Source organism: Myotis daubentonii, chromosome 5 (genome assembly GCF_963259705.1).
Source record: "Myotis daubentonii chromosome 5, mMyoDau2.1, whole genome shotgun sequence".
In the NCBI taxonomy this organism is placed as follows: domain Eukaryota; kingdom Metazoa; phylum Chordata; class Mammalia; order Chiroptera; family Vespertilionidae; genus Myotis; species Myotis daubentonii.
This window is the reverse complement of record NC_081844.1, coordinates 75934541-75953669: the sequence shown is the minus strand read 5'-3', so window position 1 is coordinate 75953669 and position 19129 is coordinate 75934541. Positions and strand designations below refer to the sequence as shown.

At 37.4% G+C, this 19129-nt stretch overlaps 1 protein-coding gene across 7 annotated transcripts in view; it reads left to right on the top strand.

The window, feature by feature from the left end:
• FNIP1 (folliculin interacting protein 1) overlaps positions 1-18859 on the top strand; it is a 99594-nt gene extending 80735 nt beyond the window's left edge. For 6 of the 7 annotated variants that reach the window (XM_059698309.1, XM_059698307.1, XM_059698306.1 and 3 more), the window contains 3 exons: positions 9399-9596; positions 13068-13183; positions 16108-18859. In XM_059698309.1, coding sequence (XP_059554292.1) covers positions 9399-9596; positions 13068-13183; positions 16108-16186 — 393 coding nt within the window. In that variant the 3' untranslated portion in view covers positions 16187-18859. The remainder of the gene's footprint in view (positions 1-9398; positions 9597-13067; positions 13184-16107) is intronic. The other variant, XM_059698310.1, reaches the window with a different exon arrangement.
• The last annotated feature ends 270 nt before the right edge of the window (positions 18860-19129 follow it).

Genomic DNA, 19129 nt, shown 5'->3' with positions numbered 1-19129 from the left:
AGTGGAACCCAGAATTGCCTTATATTTTTGTTACACTTCACTGTGTAATACAATCATTGTTCTCTGAATCAGTCACTTTCTCTAATAACTGTTTGTTTGTATCTGACACCATGAAAGTGAGTAGAGAGTTCCAATATCCAATTATCACTAGATTATATCAATAAAATCGCAAATGCTTAAATGTGAATAGAATTATTTTCTTTTATTTTCAGTTTATTCTTTGCTAGATATAGAGGTACAGTTGATTTATGTATATTCATCCTGAACTTTTATATTAGTTTTTGTTGTTTCTTTGTAGATTCTTTAGGATTTTTCTACATACACGCTCATGTCATCAATAAGTAGACAGTTTGACTTCTTTTTTAGTCTAGAACCTCCATACAGTGTTGCCAGAAGTGCTGAGGGCGGATATCCTTGTCTTGCTCCTATCTTAGAGAGAAAACATTGAGTCTTTTATTAATAAGTATGATGTTAGCTATAGGGTTCTTACCAGATGCCTTTCATCAGGTGGAGAAAATTTCTTTCTCTTCCTAATTTTTTGAGTTTTTTTGTCCCTTCTCCCTTTAAATCATGAATGGGTGTGGGATTTTGTCAAATACTTTTTTGGTGTCTATTGAAACGAACATGTGATTTTTTGTTTCTTCTTTAAACTTAATCAGGGTTACTACATAGATTGATTTTTAGATGAAAAACCAATCCTTTGTATTTCTAGGGGTGCAATCCACTTGGTCATGGTATATGTAGTACTTTTTATGTGTTGACTGGTTTTGATTTATTAATATTTTATTGTGAATTTTGGAGTCTGTATTCATAAGGGATATTAGTCCATAGCTTTCTTGTGATGTTTTTGTCTAGCTTTGAAAACAGAATGATACTAGACTTATAGAGTGAGTAGGGGGGAAGTGTCCCCTTCTCTTTCTCTCAAGATTATCTGGAAGGTTGTTGTTGCTTTTATTTGTTTGTTTCCTCTAAGCGTTTGATAGAATTTATCAATAAAACCATCTGGGTCTAGAAGCCACTTTTTCTTTTAAAATATAGGTGTTTAAAGCTAGAAAAAATTTAATAAGAATATGCTATATTTATTTATTTTTTATTTTATTTATTTTTTTCTTTTTTCTTTTTTTTAATATATATATATTATTGATTTTTTACAGAGAGGAAGGGAGAGAGATAGAGAGTTAGAAACATCGATGAGAGAGAAACATCGATCAGCTGCCTCCTGCACATCTCCTACTGGGGATATGCCTGCAACCCAGGTACATGCCCTTGACCGGAATCGAACCCGGGACCTTTCAGTCCACAGGCCGACGCTCTATCCACTGAGCCAAACCGGTTTTGGCTATTTTTTCTTTTTTTTTTTAAATTAAATTTTTATTGTTCAGATTATTACAGTTGTTCCTCTTTTTTCCCCCCCATAGCTCCCCTCCACCCGGTTCCCACCCCACCCTCTGCCCTTACCCCCGCCACCCACTATTCTCATCCATAGGTATACAGTTTTTGTCCAGTCTCTTCCCACACCCCCCACACCCTTTTCCCCCCCAAGAATAGTCAGTCCACTCACTTTCTATGCCCCTGATTCTATTATATTCACCAGTTTATTCTGTTCATCAGATTATTTATTCACTTGTTTTTTAGATTCACTTGTTGATAGATGTGTATTTGTTGTGCATAATTAGTATCTTTACCTTTTTCTTCTTCTTCCTCTTCTTAAAGGATACCTTTCAGCATTTCATATAATACTGGTTTGGTGGTGATGAACTCCTTTAGCTTTTCCTTATCTGTGAAGCTCTTTATGTGACCTTCAATTCTGAATGATAGCTTTGCTGGGTAAAGTAATCTAGGTTGTAGGTTCTTGCTATTCATCACTTTGAATATTTCTTGCCACTCCCTTCTGGGCTGCATAGTTTCTGTTGAGAAATCAGCTGACAGTTGTATGGGTACTCCCTTGTAGGTAATTGACTGTCTTTCTCTTGCTGCTTTTAAGATTCTCTCTTTGTCTTTTGCTCTTGGCATTTTAATTAATGATGTGTCCAGTTTCTCTCCGTATGAGTCTGGGTCCCCAGAGACTCACCTGGAACTGGAGTTCAGAGCAGTTGGGAGCTTGAGACTCCCTCCCGATTGAAAAAGACAACCGTGTCCTCAGTTTCCAGCCCTCTCCAACTCCACGTGCGCCGCGTCCTCAGTTGCCAGCCCTTTTGGCGTGCGCCTCTGTACCTCTGCACTTTGCTTCCGCACCTCCTCTGAGTCTCAGCGTGTTTTTCTCTTTCCTTCTAGTTGTAGAATTTCCACTCAGCCAGCCTTCCTGTGGTTCTGGATGATGTCTGTTTTGTCTTTTAGTTGTATTTTTGAAGTGGTTGTGCGAGGCAGCAGTTTCCAGTGTTTGCCTATGCCGCCATCTTGGTTCCTCCTATTTATTTTTTATTGATTGATTTTTAGAGAGGGGGGAAGAGGGGGAGAGAAACAGAAACATTTATTTGTTGCTTCACTTATTTATACATTTATTGGTTGCTACTTGTAAGTGCCCTGACTGGACATCAAACCTGCAACCTTGGCATGTCTGGACCATACTCTGATCAACTAAGCACTCAACCAGGGTCAAATGAGAATATTTTTTATATTTTTATTGATTTCATAGAGGAAGGGAGAGGGAGAGAGAGCTAGAAACATCAATGATGACAGAGAATCATTGATTGGCTGCCTCCTTCACACCCCCCACTGGGGATCAAGCCCACAGCTCAGGCATGTGCCCTTAACTGGAATCAAACCTGAGACCCTTCAGTCTGCAGGCTGACACTCTATCCACTGAGCAAACCTGCTAGGGCCCTAAAGAGAATATTTTAAATTGCTAATTCAATTTCTTATTATATATCTATTCTGATTTTCTTTTTCTCCCTGAGTCAATTTTGGTGATTTTTGTCTTTCTAGAAATTAGTTAGTTTCAATATATTGGAATAAAGTTGTTCATAGTATATACTTATAATCCTTTTAATTTCTATAAGGTCTCTGGTTATGTCCCCTCTTTTATTTGTGATTTTTGTAATCTGTATTGTTCCTTTTTCCTCCCATAAAGGAGGGGATTCTCCAAAGAAGAGTTCATTCATGCCTTGATTTCATTAGTAGACACTGTTGGCCCACATACATCAAACATCAGTAAGCAGTGGCCCATGGGACAAATACACCTGCTTTCTGTAAATACAGTTTTTTTGCAATGTGGCCACACCCATTTATTTATGTATTCTGTGACTATTTTTCTGCCTCGACAGCAGAGTTGAGTCATTGAGACAGTGATCATACATCTCCTAAAGCCAAAAATATTTTCTATCTGGTTCTTTACAGGAAAGGTTTGCTGATTCTTATTCTAGGTTAAGGTTTGTCAGTTTTGTTGATCTTTCCAAGGAAACAACTTTTGTCTCAATTTATTTTTTCTGTAATCACTTTATATTTCATTGTTTTCTCTCATAATTTTATTATTTTGTTCCTTCTGATTGCTTTGGGTTTAGTTTGCTCTTTTCCTCACTTCTTAAGGTAAAAGCCTATGTTATTGATTTGAAACATTTTTTTTCTTTTCAAATATAAGTGTTTAAAGCTAGAAATTTTCCTTATAAGCACTTTTTTAACTGAGTCTCATAAATTTTGATGTTGTGTTTTCATTTGCATTTACTTCCAAGTATTTTCTAATTTGACCCAAGGGTTATGTAGAAGCATGATGTTTACTTTCCAAATGTTTGTGAAATTCTTGAATTTTTTTTTTTATTGTTGTTCTCTATATTAGTTCCATTGTGGTCAGACAAGATACTTTGTCTGATTTCAGTTCTTTTAAACTTATTTAAGATTTGTTTTATGGCCCAGCATATGGTCTATCCTGGAGAATGGTCCATGTGCATTTAAAGAGTTATTGGGCAAAGTGTTCTATAGATGTCAGGTCAAGTTGCTTGATAGCCTATGTCCTTGCTGATTTTCTGTCTAGTTGTTCCATCAGTTATTGAGGGTGGATATTGGAGTCTCCAACTGTTGCTGAATTTTCTATTTTTCCCTTCAATTCCATCTGTCACTTTAATAATTTTTTTTTTTCTTTTTTTTAATTTATTTTTTTATTTTATTTTTTTTTAATTAAATCTTTATTGTTCAGATTATTACAGTTGTTCCTTTTTTTTCCCCCCATAACTCCCCTCCTCCCATTTCCCGCCCCACCCTCCGCCCTCACTCCCCACCCACTGTCCTCATCCATAGGTGCACGATTTTTGTCCAGTCTCTTCCCACATCTCCCACACCCCTTTCCCCCCCAAGAATAGTCAGTCCATTCCCTTTCTATGTCTCTGATTCTATTATAATCACCAGTTCATTCTGTTCATCAGATTATTTATTCACTTGATTCTTAGATTCACTTGTTGATAGATGCATATTTGTTGTTCATAATTTGTATCTTTACCTTTTTCTTCCTCTTCCTCTTCTTAAAGGATACCTTTCAGCATTTCATATAATCCTGGTTTGGTGGTGATGAACTCCTTTAGCTTTTCCTTATCTGTGAAGCTCTTTATCTGACCTTCAATTCTGAATGATAGCTTTGCTGGATAAAGTAATCTTGGTTGTAGGTTCTTGGTATTCATCACTTTGAATATTTCTTGCCACTCCCTTCTGGCCTGCAAAGTTTCTGTTGAGAAATCAGCTGACAGTCGTATGGGTATTCCCTTGTAGGTAACTGAGTTTCTTTCTCTTGCTGTTTTTAAGATTCTCTCTTTATCTTTTGCTCTTGGCATTTTAATTATGATGTGTCTTGGTGTGGTCCTCTTTGGATTCCTTTTGTTTGGGGTTCTCCGCGCTTCTTGGACCTGTAAGTCCATTTCTTTCACCAGGTGGGGGAAGTTTTCTGTCATTATTTCTTCAAATAGGTTTTCAATATCTTGCTCTCTCTCATCTTCTGTCACCCCTATAATTCTGATGTTGGTACGCTTGAAGCTGTCCCAGAGGCTCCTTACACTATCCTCGCATTTTTGGATTCTTTTTTCAATTTGCTTTTCCGGTTGGATGTTTTTTGCTTCTTCGCATTTCAAATCATTGACTTGATTCTTGCGCTCCTCTGGTCTGCTGTCGGGCGTCTGTATAATATTCGTTATTTCAGTCCGTGTGTGCTTAATTTCTAGTTGGTTCCCCAATATAAGATCGAGGGTCTTATTAGTTTTCGTGTAGATCTCATTAAGTTTATCGGCAGCTTCTAAACAGTTCTTGAGAGACCTTAAAAGTGTGGTTCTGAACTCTATTTCTTCCATTGACAATTTTGTCCTGTTTCTTTGTCTCCACATTTTGTTATGCTTCCTTGGTGCACCCCCTAGTGGTCTTTGTTCGCAGTCTTATAGATAAATCTTGATTGTTGTAGCTAATTCCAGGGAGGGTTTGACCTCCAGGCCAAGTGGCTATGAGAATCAGCTGTGTCAGCAGTGAGAGAACTTCTGTACTCTAGGGAGGTGCTAATCTAGCCTTTGCCTGAGGCTATCCGGCAAATGCCTCTGTGCAGGGCTTGGGCGGGGCGGGTCGCACAGGATCAACAGGGTGGGCCGGAGAGAGCAGTTATGGCGGCTCTCAGTCCTGTCCCCAGGGGCTCTGCCTCTCTGAGTCCCAGCACCCGCTGCAAAGCTCGGAGAGAAAGCTGCACTCGCTCTGACCGAAGCCAGACAGTCCCGCTTCTCCCGTTTGAGTCTGGGTCCTTAAAGGCTCGCCCAGATCTGGTGCTCAGAGTCTGCGACTCCCTCCCGATTGAAAACAACAACCGCGCCCTCCACCGCCAGCCCGCTCCGCGCAGTCCGCACCTCAGAATTTGACTTCAGCACTGCGCCTCCTCTGAGTGTCCGTATGTGTTTCTCTTTCCTCCTAGTTGTAGGACTTCCACTCAGCCAGCATTCCTGTGGTTCTGGGTGGTGTCCCTTCCGTTTTTTGGTTTCACTTTTGAAGTAGTTGTTCAAAGCAGCAAACTCCGGCGTTAACCTATGCCGCCATCTTGGTTCTCCTGTCACTTTAATAAGTTTTTGTTTTAACAAAACTTTTCCTTCTTCCCACCCAATCCCCCATAATAACCATTAAAAAGGAAATGAAGAAAGCCATCTAGAAAAATATGGGTGAGAAAATATGACTCAGTGAGTAAGCAGACACTTAATTGTTAGTCAAAAAGGTTTAAACCTGTATCTGTAGAAAATTAAAGTTGTACATTTTAGTGCTTTATTATATAGTAGGGGAATTATGGTAAATCCAGGAAAACTTAGTCACACATTCTTTATATTTAAAAAGCTATATTGCTCAACCTTTTAATATCAAATATTTACTGACATTCTTTGTTGTGAACATAGTGCTAACACTTCAAGGGATATATAGATGAAAAAGGAATAGTTTCTGACCTCAAGTTATTTACTTAGTAATGGAGAAAATAAGGCAAGTAAATGAGTAAGTGTAGTACAACATATAAAAAAATAAATACTTGAAGAAGGTTCAGAAAGTAATTTAATGCTTCAGAAGAAACAAATTATATCAGTTGATGATATTTGTTCTTCAGGGTGAAGGAACCATTTCTGTATTTTCAATTCTGTCCTCCCAATGCCTAATAGGGTGCTGAGTAAGTACTTGATTAGGAAATCCCACGTGGGTCTTTGTAATGCTCTGTGTGTTTTCTTGTCTTTCCTTACGCCTGATCTTAGTCGCTCAGTCTCTTTTCTTTCTCCTCTGTACCCATTACCACACACGGTGCTCTTCAGTGTTTTCTCTGAAAGCCTGACAATGGATGGGGTTACTGTCTTCTATTGAAGACAAAGCATTTTGGTGTTGAGTTGCTACCTGCTAATTACTAGGGAAGAATAGTAATAGTAATAAGCATTTAGTATTTTTTGTGTTCCTAGTGTGTATTAGACACTTAAATGTAATATCTCAATCTTAAAATAATCCCTTTGTAGTACTTACTATTACCACTCTTATATTTCAGGTATAGCATGGAAAGATTTTTAAATTACATGGATAGGTAATGGCAGAGCTAGAAATCAATCCCAATCTTAACTAAGCCTGTTCTTATGCTATGCTTCTAAACTCCTGTGCCATACTGTCTCTAAAATAGATGAACAAAGGTTACTACAGATACAGATAGCAAAATTGGCATTACAAAGCTTGCAAAGCTTTTACATTAGTAGTCCTATTGCTCTTGGAGCCTTTTCACTATGGTAAAAAAAAAAAAAAAAGAATGTTTTGTCTTCAGCCATCTGTTTCAGTAACTGGGTTGCTAGTCTTTCATATTTTATACACACACACACACACACACACACACACGTAATTTTTAAAAACCTTTATTGTTGAAAGTATTACAGCTGTCCCCTTCCCCCTTCACCCGGCTCCTGCCCTCTCCCCAGGCCTTCACTGCACTATTGTCTGTCCAAGGATTATGCATATATGCATATAAGTTCTTCAGTTAATCTCTTCCCACTCCCTCTCCTCTGCCTTCCCTCTGTGATTTTCAGTCTGTTCCAGGATTCTCTGTCTCTGGATCTATTTTGTTCAACAGTTTATTTTGTTCATTAGATTCCATATATGTGTAAGATCATGTGATACTTGTTTTTCTCTGACTGGTTTATTTCGCTTAGCATAATACTCTCCAGGTTCCTCTACATTGTCTCAAAGGGTTATCCATACGGGAATTATCCATATTTCTCTCCCAATTATCAACAGCAATCCTAGCCATACTTCAGTGTCCTATCCCTATGACCCTTCTACTGTGAAACTCCCAGTCACACAGAACTCCCCGTTGCCCTCTTATACTACCCCAGCACTTGGTTTCTATTTCATCTGTTACATGTCTTTTTATTTATTTAAAAAAAATTTTTTAAATATATTTTTATTGATTTCAGAGAGAAAGGGAGAGGGATAGAGAGATAGAAACATCAATGATGAGAGAGAATAAGGGATTGGCTGCCTCCTGCATGTCCCACACTGGGGATCTAGCCTGCAACCCAGGCATGTGCCCTGACCGGGAATCAAACCCTGACCTTCTGGTTCATAGGTCGACGCCCAATCCAGGTCAATGGCTGGGCTATACATGTCTTTTTATAGCCAGGTGTATTTCTATTTATCTTTCTCATAAGACTGTGAGCTTCATTTTTTGTTTTGTTTCCTTAGCACCAAACAAAAAGATTTATTCAAAGTGGTTGTTCATTAACTGCGCAAAAGTATATCCTTTGAGAGTGCCAAACCTGGGTTTATTCGGGAGGAAACGTGTATTCTTAACTATAAAATTGTAATAACATAAAATTTGAAAGGAAAAATGCCATTGGGTCCAAGTATTTCAAACTATTACTTGTGTCTCAGTCTTTTTATTGCTGCTAATCTATATGGCCAGTGTTGAAGAAATTCTTACCTTTCCAAAGATAGACTGATGTTGAAGAATTGAGCATTGTAGGGCTCATCGTCTCTTTCTGATAGTGGTTGTGCACATATTTGCTTTTGGTCTTTATGTGTAAGCCATGGAAAGTCAAGAGCACAACTATATGCCTATGGTCCTATTATCAGTATATGTGACTTAAAAATACTTTTTACTATGCATTAAATTTTTTAATTTTAAAAGTGTTATTTAGGTAAATGTTTGTGATAGAAATGCAAATAATATAAAGATAATGCAAATAATACAAAGCAAAAAAAGAAATTGTTCTTTATAATCTTAATATTCCATACTTATTCAGAGATCTTTATGATAGTTTGATTTGAGTATTTTTATTCTTTTTTTTCTGTATTTTTAAATAGATCTGTATTTTTAAAATTGTAACTAGGGTATAATATCTGTGTGTGTGTCTGTGTGTGTGTGCGTGTGCAGAGTGACTTTTTTCCCATTTAGCCATATTAGTATCTGTTGACTTGTCTCCTTTTAACTTCTGTATCCATACTCTGGATATACATCTTCGTAAAATAGAAACACCTATTGCACATAGCCAGCAGGGTACTTCATGTGATCAAGGAATGGTCCCTGAGATGTTCAAGCAAATTATTCCTGACAGGTTGGGATAGTTAGCACAGAACCTTAGATTGACTTGTTCATGTCAATCTCCCTCCTATCTATTTTTAAAATTGTTAGCTCTTTCAAGGTAAAAAACCTTTTCTTCAATTGCCTGGCACATGGTTGGTACTCAGTAAATTTGTTGAATGAATAAATGGCCAAAAGATCAGTGAAAATCAAGTTCTGGATTAAAGACTACAAAATTCTGGTAATACATCTCTACTTATGATGATTGGCAGTAGCTGTCATAACTTAACATTATTTTATTCCATTTGCATTTCATTTTATTCCATTTGCATTCTCTTGTCTCATTCCATTAGCATTATCTTTTGAAAATTTCATTTGCTCATTATAAGATGAATTCTTCTTTTTTCCCCCCCAGCATCCAGTGTTGGATGAACCAATAGCAGAAGCTGTCTGTATTATAGCAGATATGGATAAATGGACTGTGCAAGTGGCCAGTAGCCAGAGACGAGTGACAGATAATAAACTGGGAAAGGAAGTACTGGTTTCCAGTCTTGTTTCCAATCTGCTTCATTCCACTCTTCAGCTTTATAAACATAACTTGTCTCCAAATTTTGTAAGTGTGTCTGAGGCTTGAATTTGAGCACTGTCATAGGTGACTAAACTATTTAGTATGTGCCTACATTGAACCATTACTGTTAGCTTCATCATTGTTTTCCTGAAAGAAGGTGGTGGTGTTGTTCCTCTAAAGTCCCATGTGTTGGATTCCTAACCTCTAATGCGATGATGGTATTTGAAGATGGGCCTTTTGGAGTTAGAGTTAGTTAATTAGGTAACGAGGATGGAGCCCTCATGATAGGATTAGTGTCCTTATAAGAAGAGGGAAAGAGAAATTGCATTCTCTCTACCATGTGAGGACACAGGGACAAAGAGTTGTCTGCCAGTCAGAAAAAGAGTTCTCACTAGAACCCGACCATACTGGCACCCTGATCTCAGATTTGCAGGCTCCACAGCTGTGAGAAAATAATTTTCTGTTTAAACCACTGCGTATATGTTATTTTGTTATGGCAGCCCAAGCTGACTAGAAAAAGAAGGGGATGCGTACATGTCTTATAGTATACTAGAGGCCCGGTGCACAAAAATTTGTGCACTCGGGGGAGTGCCTCAGCTCAGCCTGTGCCCTCTCGCAGTCTGGGACCCCTCGGGGGTTGACCACCTGCTGGCTTAGGCCTGCTTCTCGGGGGGGATTGGGCCTAAGCTGCCAATCAGACATCCCTCTGGCAGCCCAGGAGCCCTTGGGGGATGTCCACTTGCCAGCAGGGAGCAGGCCTAAGCTGCAGTCAGACATCCTTAGCACTGCTGAGGAGATGGGAGAGGCTCCCGCCACCACGGCTGTGCTGGCAGCCATCAGCCTGGCTTGTGGCTGAGCAGAGCTCCCCCTGTGGGAGCGCCATGATACCAGAGGGCAATTCCTGCATTGAGCATCTGCTCCCTGGTGGTCAGTATGTGTCATAGTGACCAGTCATTCCCAGTCGTTCTGCTGTTAGGGTCAATTTGCATATTGCCCTTTTATTATATAGGATTCTATGATTTCAGCAGCCATAATTTAGTACCTGATTAGTATCATGTAATGTATGGACATGCAATGTCCCTAAGCTTTGTGCAGAACGCAGTGCATTCTGGACCCTCATTGTCATGCCAGGGCTTTGATGATTCCTCTTCATAATACCGGTAACCTCTTATGGATGACACTATTTCCAACTTTCAAGATTTTTTTTTCTTCTTAGGAAAACTATAAGATAACATAGTTAAAAACCACTCTAGATCAACATGATAAAGACCATATATGACAAACCCACAACTAATGTTATGTTCAATGGTGAAAGACTGAGGACTTACTCCTAAAATGAGGGACAAGACGTAGATGCCCACTTTCACCACTTCTATTCAACATAGTAAGTCCTAATCAGAGCAGTTAGGAAAGAAAAAGAAACAAGAGGTATCCAAATTGGAAAGGAAGAAGTAAAAGGATCTCTGTTTGCAGATGACATGACCTTATATTTAGAAAATGTAGATTCCACACAAAAACTAATAGACCTGATAAATGAATTCAGCAAAGTTTGAAGATATAAAATCAGCATGCAAAGATAGTTGCATTTCATTACACTAGCAATGAACAATCTGAAAAGGAAATGAAGAAAGCATTTACAATATCATCAAAAGAATAAAATTCTTAGACATGAATTTAAGGAGGCAAGAGACTTGTACACTGGAAACTACAAAATTTTGCTAAAAGAAATTAAAGACATAAATAAATGGAAAGATATCTTCCGTATTTCAAGGATTGGAAGACTTGCTATTGTGAAAATGATTACACCCCCCAAAAGTGATCTATTGTTTCAATGCAATTCCTATCAAAAATTCCAATGACTTTTTTTTTTTCCCCAGAAATAAACCCAACCTAAAATGTGTATGGCATCTCAAGGGACTCTGAACAAACCAAAACAATCTTGAAAAAGAACAAAGTAGGAAAACTCACACCTCTTGATTTTAACACATTGTTTGCGGGTAGTTTTCATCGTGCGCTAACAGGTGGCGCGGGCCATTTTTGCTAATTTTTTGCGCAAATGGCAACGTTCAGTAAAATTACGATAACTTTAGTTTACATATTTATACGTTACCTGCATTCTACCGCTAGTCTATAAAAAACATATTAATACGTGTCCCGCGCTCTACTACCAGTCAACGTAAAACGTATAAGTAAAATGTATAAATACGTTTCCCGCATACAATGTGTTAAAACTTACTACAAAGTAACAGTAATCAAAACAGTATGGTACTAGCATAAGGACAGATATATAGACCAATAGAATATAATGGCCCCAAAATAAACCCTCACATATATGATGAACTGGTTTTTGACTGGGGAACCTTTTCAAAAGACAGAGACAAAGGAGCCTTTTCAAGAACTCATACTGAGAAAACAGGCTGTCCACATGCAAAAGAATGATGTTGAATCCTTACTTATACCTTATATAAAAATAAACTCAAACTTACATCTAAAATTGAACAAACCTAAATATAAGTGCTAAAACTATACAACTCTGAAGAAAAACATAGGGGATAATCTGTGACATTGGATTCAGCAGTGGTTTCTTGGATTTGACTCCAAAAGCACAGGCAACAAAAGTAAAAAATAGATAAATTGGACTTCATCAAATTAAAAACTTGTTTTGTATCAAAGGACACTATCAACAGTAAAAAGATAACCCACAGAATGGAAGAAAATATTTGCAAATCATATCTGAAGAGAGATTGATATCCCGAATATATAGGAAGCTCTAACAACTCAATAATAACAAAGACACAACGAATAGATATTTCTGTAAAGAAGATACACAAATGGCCAACAGGCACATAAAAAGATGTTCAACATTATTACTCATTAGGAAAATGCAAATCAAAACCACAATGACATACCACTTCACACCCATAAGGATATTTATAACATCAATAAAGTATTGGTCAGGATGTGGAGAAATTGGATCCCTTGTGGGAAAGACAAATACCATATGATCTCACTTAGATGTGGAATATGATGAAAAAAAATAAGCTGACAAAAAATACAGAAAACAGGCAGGGATACATGGACCAAACTAACAGCTGTCACAGGGAAGTGGGGAGAAGGGACTGGATGAAATAAGGTGAAGGTATTAGCCAAAAAACATATATGTAACACATAGACAACAGTGTGGTGATAGCCAAAGGGAAAGGGAGATGGGGTCAGGGTGGGGGAGAGATGGGCAAAGGGGGGCGGAAATGGGGATGGAAAGAGACTTTGCTTGGGGCGATGGGTGCCCAATGCAGTGTGCAGATGATGTCTTATTGAGTTGTACACTTGAAACTTGCATGCTTTGCAAACTGTTGTCACCCCAATAAATTCAGTTTTTTAAAAAATGTGCTCCAAATTGTAGTTTATGTTGGAATAACTAAATAGAATTGTCAAAAATATGATGCTTTCAAAATTGCCATCATTTAGAATTGGACACCATTTTCTGACCTGGTTCTTGGTTTCCCCTAACTGCAGTGTGTAATGCATCTTGAAGACCGGTTACAGGAGCTGTACTTCAAAAGCAAAATGCTGTCTGAATACCTGAGGGGCCAGATGCGTGTTCATGTCAAGGAGCTGGGAGTGGTTCTAGGGTATGTTCATGGTTTCTTTTCTGGCTTTCACATTGTGCATTCTTTAAGCAAGAGCTATTCCTTAGAATTGCCTTCTTGAAAGTGTCTTTTCCTGTTAGAAGCTGGACACTATTATCATTCAGGTTGCTCTGTACCACATAAGAGCATATCCCTGTTTTCCACTGATCTAAAGTGCATGTCCCCTGTGCCATTACAGTAAATTGAGAATATAGTGAGATAAAAATGAATTAAATCTAATTTTTTGTCTTGGAAAAATAGGTAATATTTATTTTTATTTACATATATGTTCAAAACTCCTTCCCAGCCTCCTCTCCACCATCCAAATGAGCTGATTAAAATAGCAGCACACTGGATGGTAGTACATTATCTACACATTACTACTCTTTCCCCATTATCTATATGTCTGTCTACTCTGTAGTTATTCTTGGGAAGAAGACCGTTATCTAAAGTGCTAACTGAAGGAAGAACAGATAAATTGTTGGGAGGCATAGTATAGCCCTTTTCATTATGTTCCGTGATCTTTTTCCTTATGTTCCATGGCCATTGTGTGTGTGTGTGTGTGTGTGTGTGTGTGTTTTATTCTTGAAAGGTTAGTTGAGGAAATTAAAACAAGCCAGAACTTTTGTCTAATTCAGTTTTTATGAAGGAAGAAAGCCAACATCAACAAGAAGCTAATGTTTGTTAGAAACCAAATTAAATTCTTTCACTAATGTTACTCCTTCCCATCCAGATTGGAAATAGATGATTCTCTGTGCATAATGCCTTTATTTAAAAAAAAGGTAGTTTTTAAAGTAATGTGCATTTAACCAAAATTTATAGTGCATTATGGCATAAAATGAAAAGTAATTCCTCATTGTCTTTTCCCCAACTTGCCAGCTTCACCCAAACACAGTTAATGGATTGTTTCTTCTGACAGAAATTTTTTATACAATAAAAAATAGAAATTAATTTCTAGTCTATTATATCATCGGGCAACTTGCCTTTTAATAAATCCTGAACATTTGTTCATATTAGCACATACTGATCTATCTCATTATTTTTAATAGCTGTATAGCATTTCATTATATGGTGGGATTTATATAAACAGTGAGTTCTTACTTAACATCTTTAGGAGGTTCTGCAGCTTTAAGTGAAATGACATAATAAAATCAGTTTTACCATGTACTAATTAATATAAACAAGAATTAAGTTTCAGTGGCATCTCATCCTACATAATAAAAGTGTAGTATGCAAATTGTCCCCTCGACTGGGAGTTTGTCCAGGAGTTTGACTGGGGGGAAGGGGGAGGGGTGGGCGAGGCTGGCTCGGGGAAGGGAGGGAGTACCCAGCCAGCAGCTGCTGGGGACCCTACCAATGCACAAATTTCACTGGGGACCCTACCAGTGCATGAATTTCATGCACTGGGCCTGTAGTTATAGTTATAATGAAATGTTGTTGTTTAATGGAAGAACATTATTTGAGGGCCTGATGTGTTTTCTTTTGCTACTACAAATCAATGCTAGAATGAGTAAAATCTTTGAAGATTATAGGATGAATTATTTAAAGAATTTTTGGTTAAAGGGCATGTGTATTAAATTTTTGATAGATATTGATAGTTATTTTGATACGTAATAGTAAATGTTACCCAGTAAGTACCAGAACAATTTATCACAAATAGCAGGAAGCACACACTTCTTGCTATTGGCTGTTACCAACTTTTTAATCTTTGTCAGGCTACTTGCTAAGAAATGAAATCTGAGTACAGTTTACGTATGTATATTTATTTATTCTCTAACATGAATCAGTCTACATGAGTGATGTTTCTGTGTTTATTGGCCATTTTTCTTTTCCTGTAAATTATTTGTGGTAAGATGTATTTTTAAGATGCTTCCATTATTTCTTCTATATTTTATAGAAACATTTGTGTTCAAAACAATGTGGTTGCACACTATTATCCTAATATACTAGTAGAGGCCCGATGCACAAAATTGGTGCATGGGTAAGGTCCCTAGGCCTGGCCGGCAATCAGGGCTGATCTGTGAGGCAACTGGCGGGGCGATTGGGGGCCTCTGCTGGCACCCACCGTGCGCTAGCCCTGTTCCTGCCACCGCCACTGGTTGCCTCCCTCTGTGGGAGGCGACTGGTGGGGTAATCGGGGGGAGGCACCGGCCCACTCGCCAGCTGGCCCTACTCCGCCTGCTCGCCAGCTGGCCCTGCCCCCTGCTGCTGCCGGTCACCTCCCTCTGCAGGGCGACCTGCAGGGCAATTGGGGGACCCCCGCTGGCACCCGCATTGGCTGGCCTGGGGCCTGGGGCCTGCGGGCTGGGAGCAGCTCCTGTGTTGAGCATCTGCCTCCTGGTGGTCAGTGCACATCATAGTAACCAATTGTTCCACCATTTGGTTGATTTTCATATTAGGCTTTTATTATATAGAATATTGTATTTCTTAGATTTCTTGCTTTGATGCATGGTCCATCAGCAGGTCAGTGAGATGCATTCCTACACCCATGACTTCACCATTGGGTTTCAGATCCTTTTTTTAATAAAATATTTTTATTATGTGTTTATTGATTTCAGAGAGAGGAAGGGAGAGGGAGAAATAGAAATATCGATGAGAGAGAATCATCCATGGACTGCCTCCTGCACGCCCCCTACTGGGGATTGAGCCTGCAACCTGGGCATATGCCCTGACTGGGAATCGAACTGTGACTTCTGGTTCATGGGTTGATGCTCAACCACTCAGCCACATCAGCTGGGTAGATGTTCGGTTTTTTTAAAAAAATTTTTTGATTCTGGGTTTTACTGACTGAAATATTTCCAACTGTTGTTATCTTCAGCTCTCTTACCTTTTTCTTTTGGTCAGGGTGGCCTGGGTCCTTTATTGCTGAGGTATAGTGACTTGGGTACAGAAAGCCTGACTGAGATTTTTTTTTCTCTTAATTTCAGGATTGAATCCAGTGATCTTCCTCTTCTGGCTGCTGTAGCAAGCACTCACTCTCCATATGTTGCTCAGATACTCCTTTAACATAAAGATTGTTTGGAACGTTAAATAGATAACAAGGAAGCAAACACAACATGCTTTATGGCATTTTCCCCCCCATTAGATTCTGATCTGAATGAGTCAGTCACCTGTGTATCATGCATTGCAGTGCATATTGTGTGTTCTTGGATGGATGGCTTTTTCTTTTTGACTGGACTTTTTGGGTGGAGGTAGATTTTTAACCAAGTGGAACTAAAACAGCATATGTAATTTGGGGGAAAGCATTTGAAAAGGCCAAAGTATAACTTAGAAAATTCTATAAAATGAATGACATTGAGGATTTTTATATGATCACTACAGTGTTTCCACAACTCATAAATAGCAACAGATGTCTCATGATTAAATGGCTCACAAATAGTCATTTCATTAGTTTTAATTCTTTATTTCTAAGGTACATAGGTTTACAAAACCTTGATTATTTCTTATACTGTCAATTCAAAATAGCTAATTTGGGGGTATTTTTCAAAGTATTTTAAGTAACCTGTTAATTATAAGAAACTTAGAAGAATGAGTGTCAATCTGTGTTATGTTACCCACCCAAGTGTACATATGTATGTAGTTTTTTTTAAAAAGCAGTAGAAATACAAGATTGGTAAACATACTTTTTAAATATTATATATATATATATATATACACTTTCCAACTAGTATTCATTGTATATAATGTTGAAATGTTCCTTTGTGGTGGTTTTCCTGTTTCACACACCCTAAAATATAAGTAAAACCAATCGCTTTTTTAAGGCTGAGGAATGTAAATTCCCCAAATAATAGTACTTTATATTATTTGTTTTGTTTGTAAGTATAAGCTAATTCTTATAAATGTTAATATTAACATATTTGTACCTAATTTAATAAATTAAAATTAGGATTAAAAATTGCACCAAAGTATTGGCAAAAATAATATTTTCTTCAAAAGTACTCAGGTAGCCGAAGCTCTTGCTTTTGGCATTAGCCGTCCTTGAACTCACAGGAAATATTTTCTTTGTTTCACTGCTTCATAATATTCTATTTACACTAAATAGAACTCATTAATCCTTAAAATTATTCTCTTTTCTTGAATTTCCCTTCTTCCAAAAGCTATTTTTCCCCCCAGGGATTTTCAGTTTTCAGTTATTGTTATTCTGTATATAGTGTGTGTTGCTTCTGAGAAAGGCTAATATGGAACCAAACTCTTGTAAATAATGTAAATAAAAATATGGGTAAGTAAAGTTTTCAGTATGCTCTACTACCTCAGTTTACTTGAATACTACATTATAGTTTATTCTTTAATTACCTGGTCTAAGATACTTTAATTCTAGAAGTGAAGTTGATTTCTGCTTTCATGGACTGTTTTTATTATAATTGATTAGCTTTAAAAAAGAAACTAATTGCTTATCCTATTAATACATACATTTCCTATATAATACATTCATTCTTGCTGTTTCAATTTTCAGTAATTAAGATTTTTGTGGTTTAAGCTTTGACCTTTAATGTATAGTGGTGGGTCACATTTTGCCTTGCTCTCTCTGTATGCAAGAACTCTCCAATCTAGATTTAAGAAGAAATTATTGTTTTAATGGAATGTAAATCTGAAATTGGTGTGCCTGCAATCAGTTTGGCCTCTGTGTCCTATCAGCTGGCCCCAGTTAGTGCTGGAGTCTCCCATGGATGACTTGCTGCCAAAGAATGTTTATGGATATATTTTCATTTGCTTAATATTCTTAGTCCATTCATTAATGAAATTCTTCACTATTTTATTGTTTGGAATTTTATGAATCAATCTCTTTGGCAGAATTCAGAATACAGAAAACTTCATATGTGGGTCATTGTTCATTATTTTTTGTAGTTTAGAATGATATATAACAGATAGATAATATCTGTTTTGCATGTTTTTTTAATTAATCATCAAGCTATTCACAGTCCTATCTAGTTGAAATCTAATAAATTATCATTTAGAAAATTTAGTCTTCAATAAGTGGATGTCTCATGCTACTGTTACTCTTAAAACAAAGCTTTGCTCGGAAGGAAAAGGCCCATAGTTTCTTCTTACTAATCCTTATAGGATTCCTGAGCTTTATAATTCCCAGCCCTTCTGTAATTTCTATTACCTTCATCATAGTCATTTTTTCCTTACACAAAGACCATGGAGTAAGCTGCTGCTGCTTTTAAAGTTTGGTCATTATAATGAATGTGAAAAGAGTTTTGGACTGTTCAAAATATTTTTCAACTTCTTATGGTACAGACAGATATGTGTTACATATTTTTAAAAACCTGTTTGTTGCAATAGAAATGAAAAAGGGATCTTTTACATTATAGATTTAAAGTAATTTTTCCTTTCATATAAACTAATTGGTTTGATTTTAAATATTTCTGGCTTTTATTAGTATGTCTTAATTTTGAGCTTGAAATTGTTAAGTGCAATATACATACCAGCACCGATTTAATTTTGTTGCAATTGGCATACACTGGGGATGATCACTTAAAAAAAAGGATTTTACACAATGTCTATTTCTGGTAGATGTCTTATGTGATCCTTCTGCTTTCTTTAAGTTATTTAGATGGTGGGGTAAATGTACATACTGTTTCTTGTTCTGTATACATTTCTCAAATGTACACCTGTATTATAATAACCTCCCAGTTCTAGGGGAAATTTGTGCAATAAATACACAAGTCAATTTGATGTATGATGTTGGTTCTTTCATGTGTCTGATGTCTGGATTCTTTTTTCAGATGTGACAGTTCTAGGCATGTGACCTTGTTTATAATGTCCTTTTCTAATCGTGAATTTCTCTTTGGGTAATTTAGTGCAATTTACCCTATGAGCTTCTGAGAATCAAGTGAAATGTCAAGAATTTATCTTAATGCATGGCATACCCCAAGTACTCATTAATTTGTGGCTGCTACTGTTTCTAAGCAATCTGTCCAGCCTCCTCTCTATGGCCCCCACCTG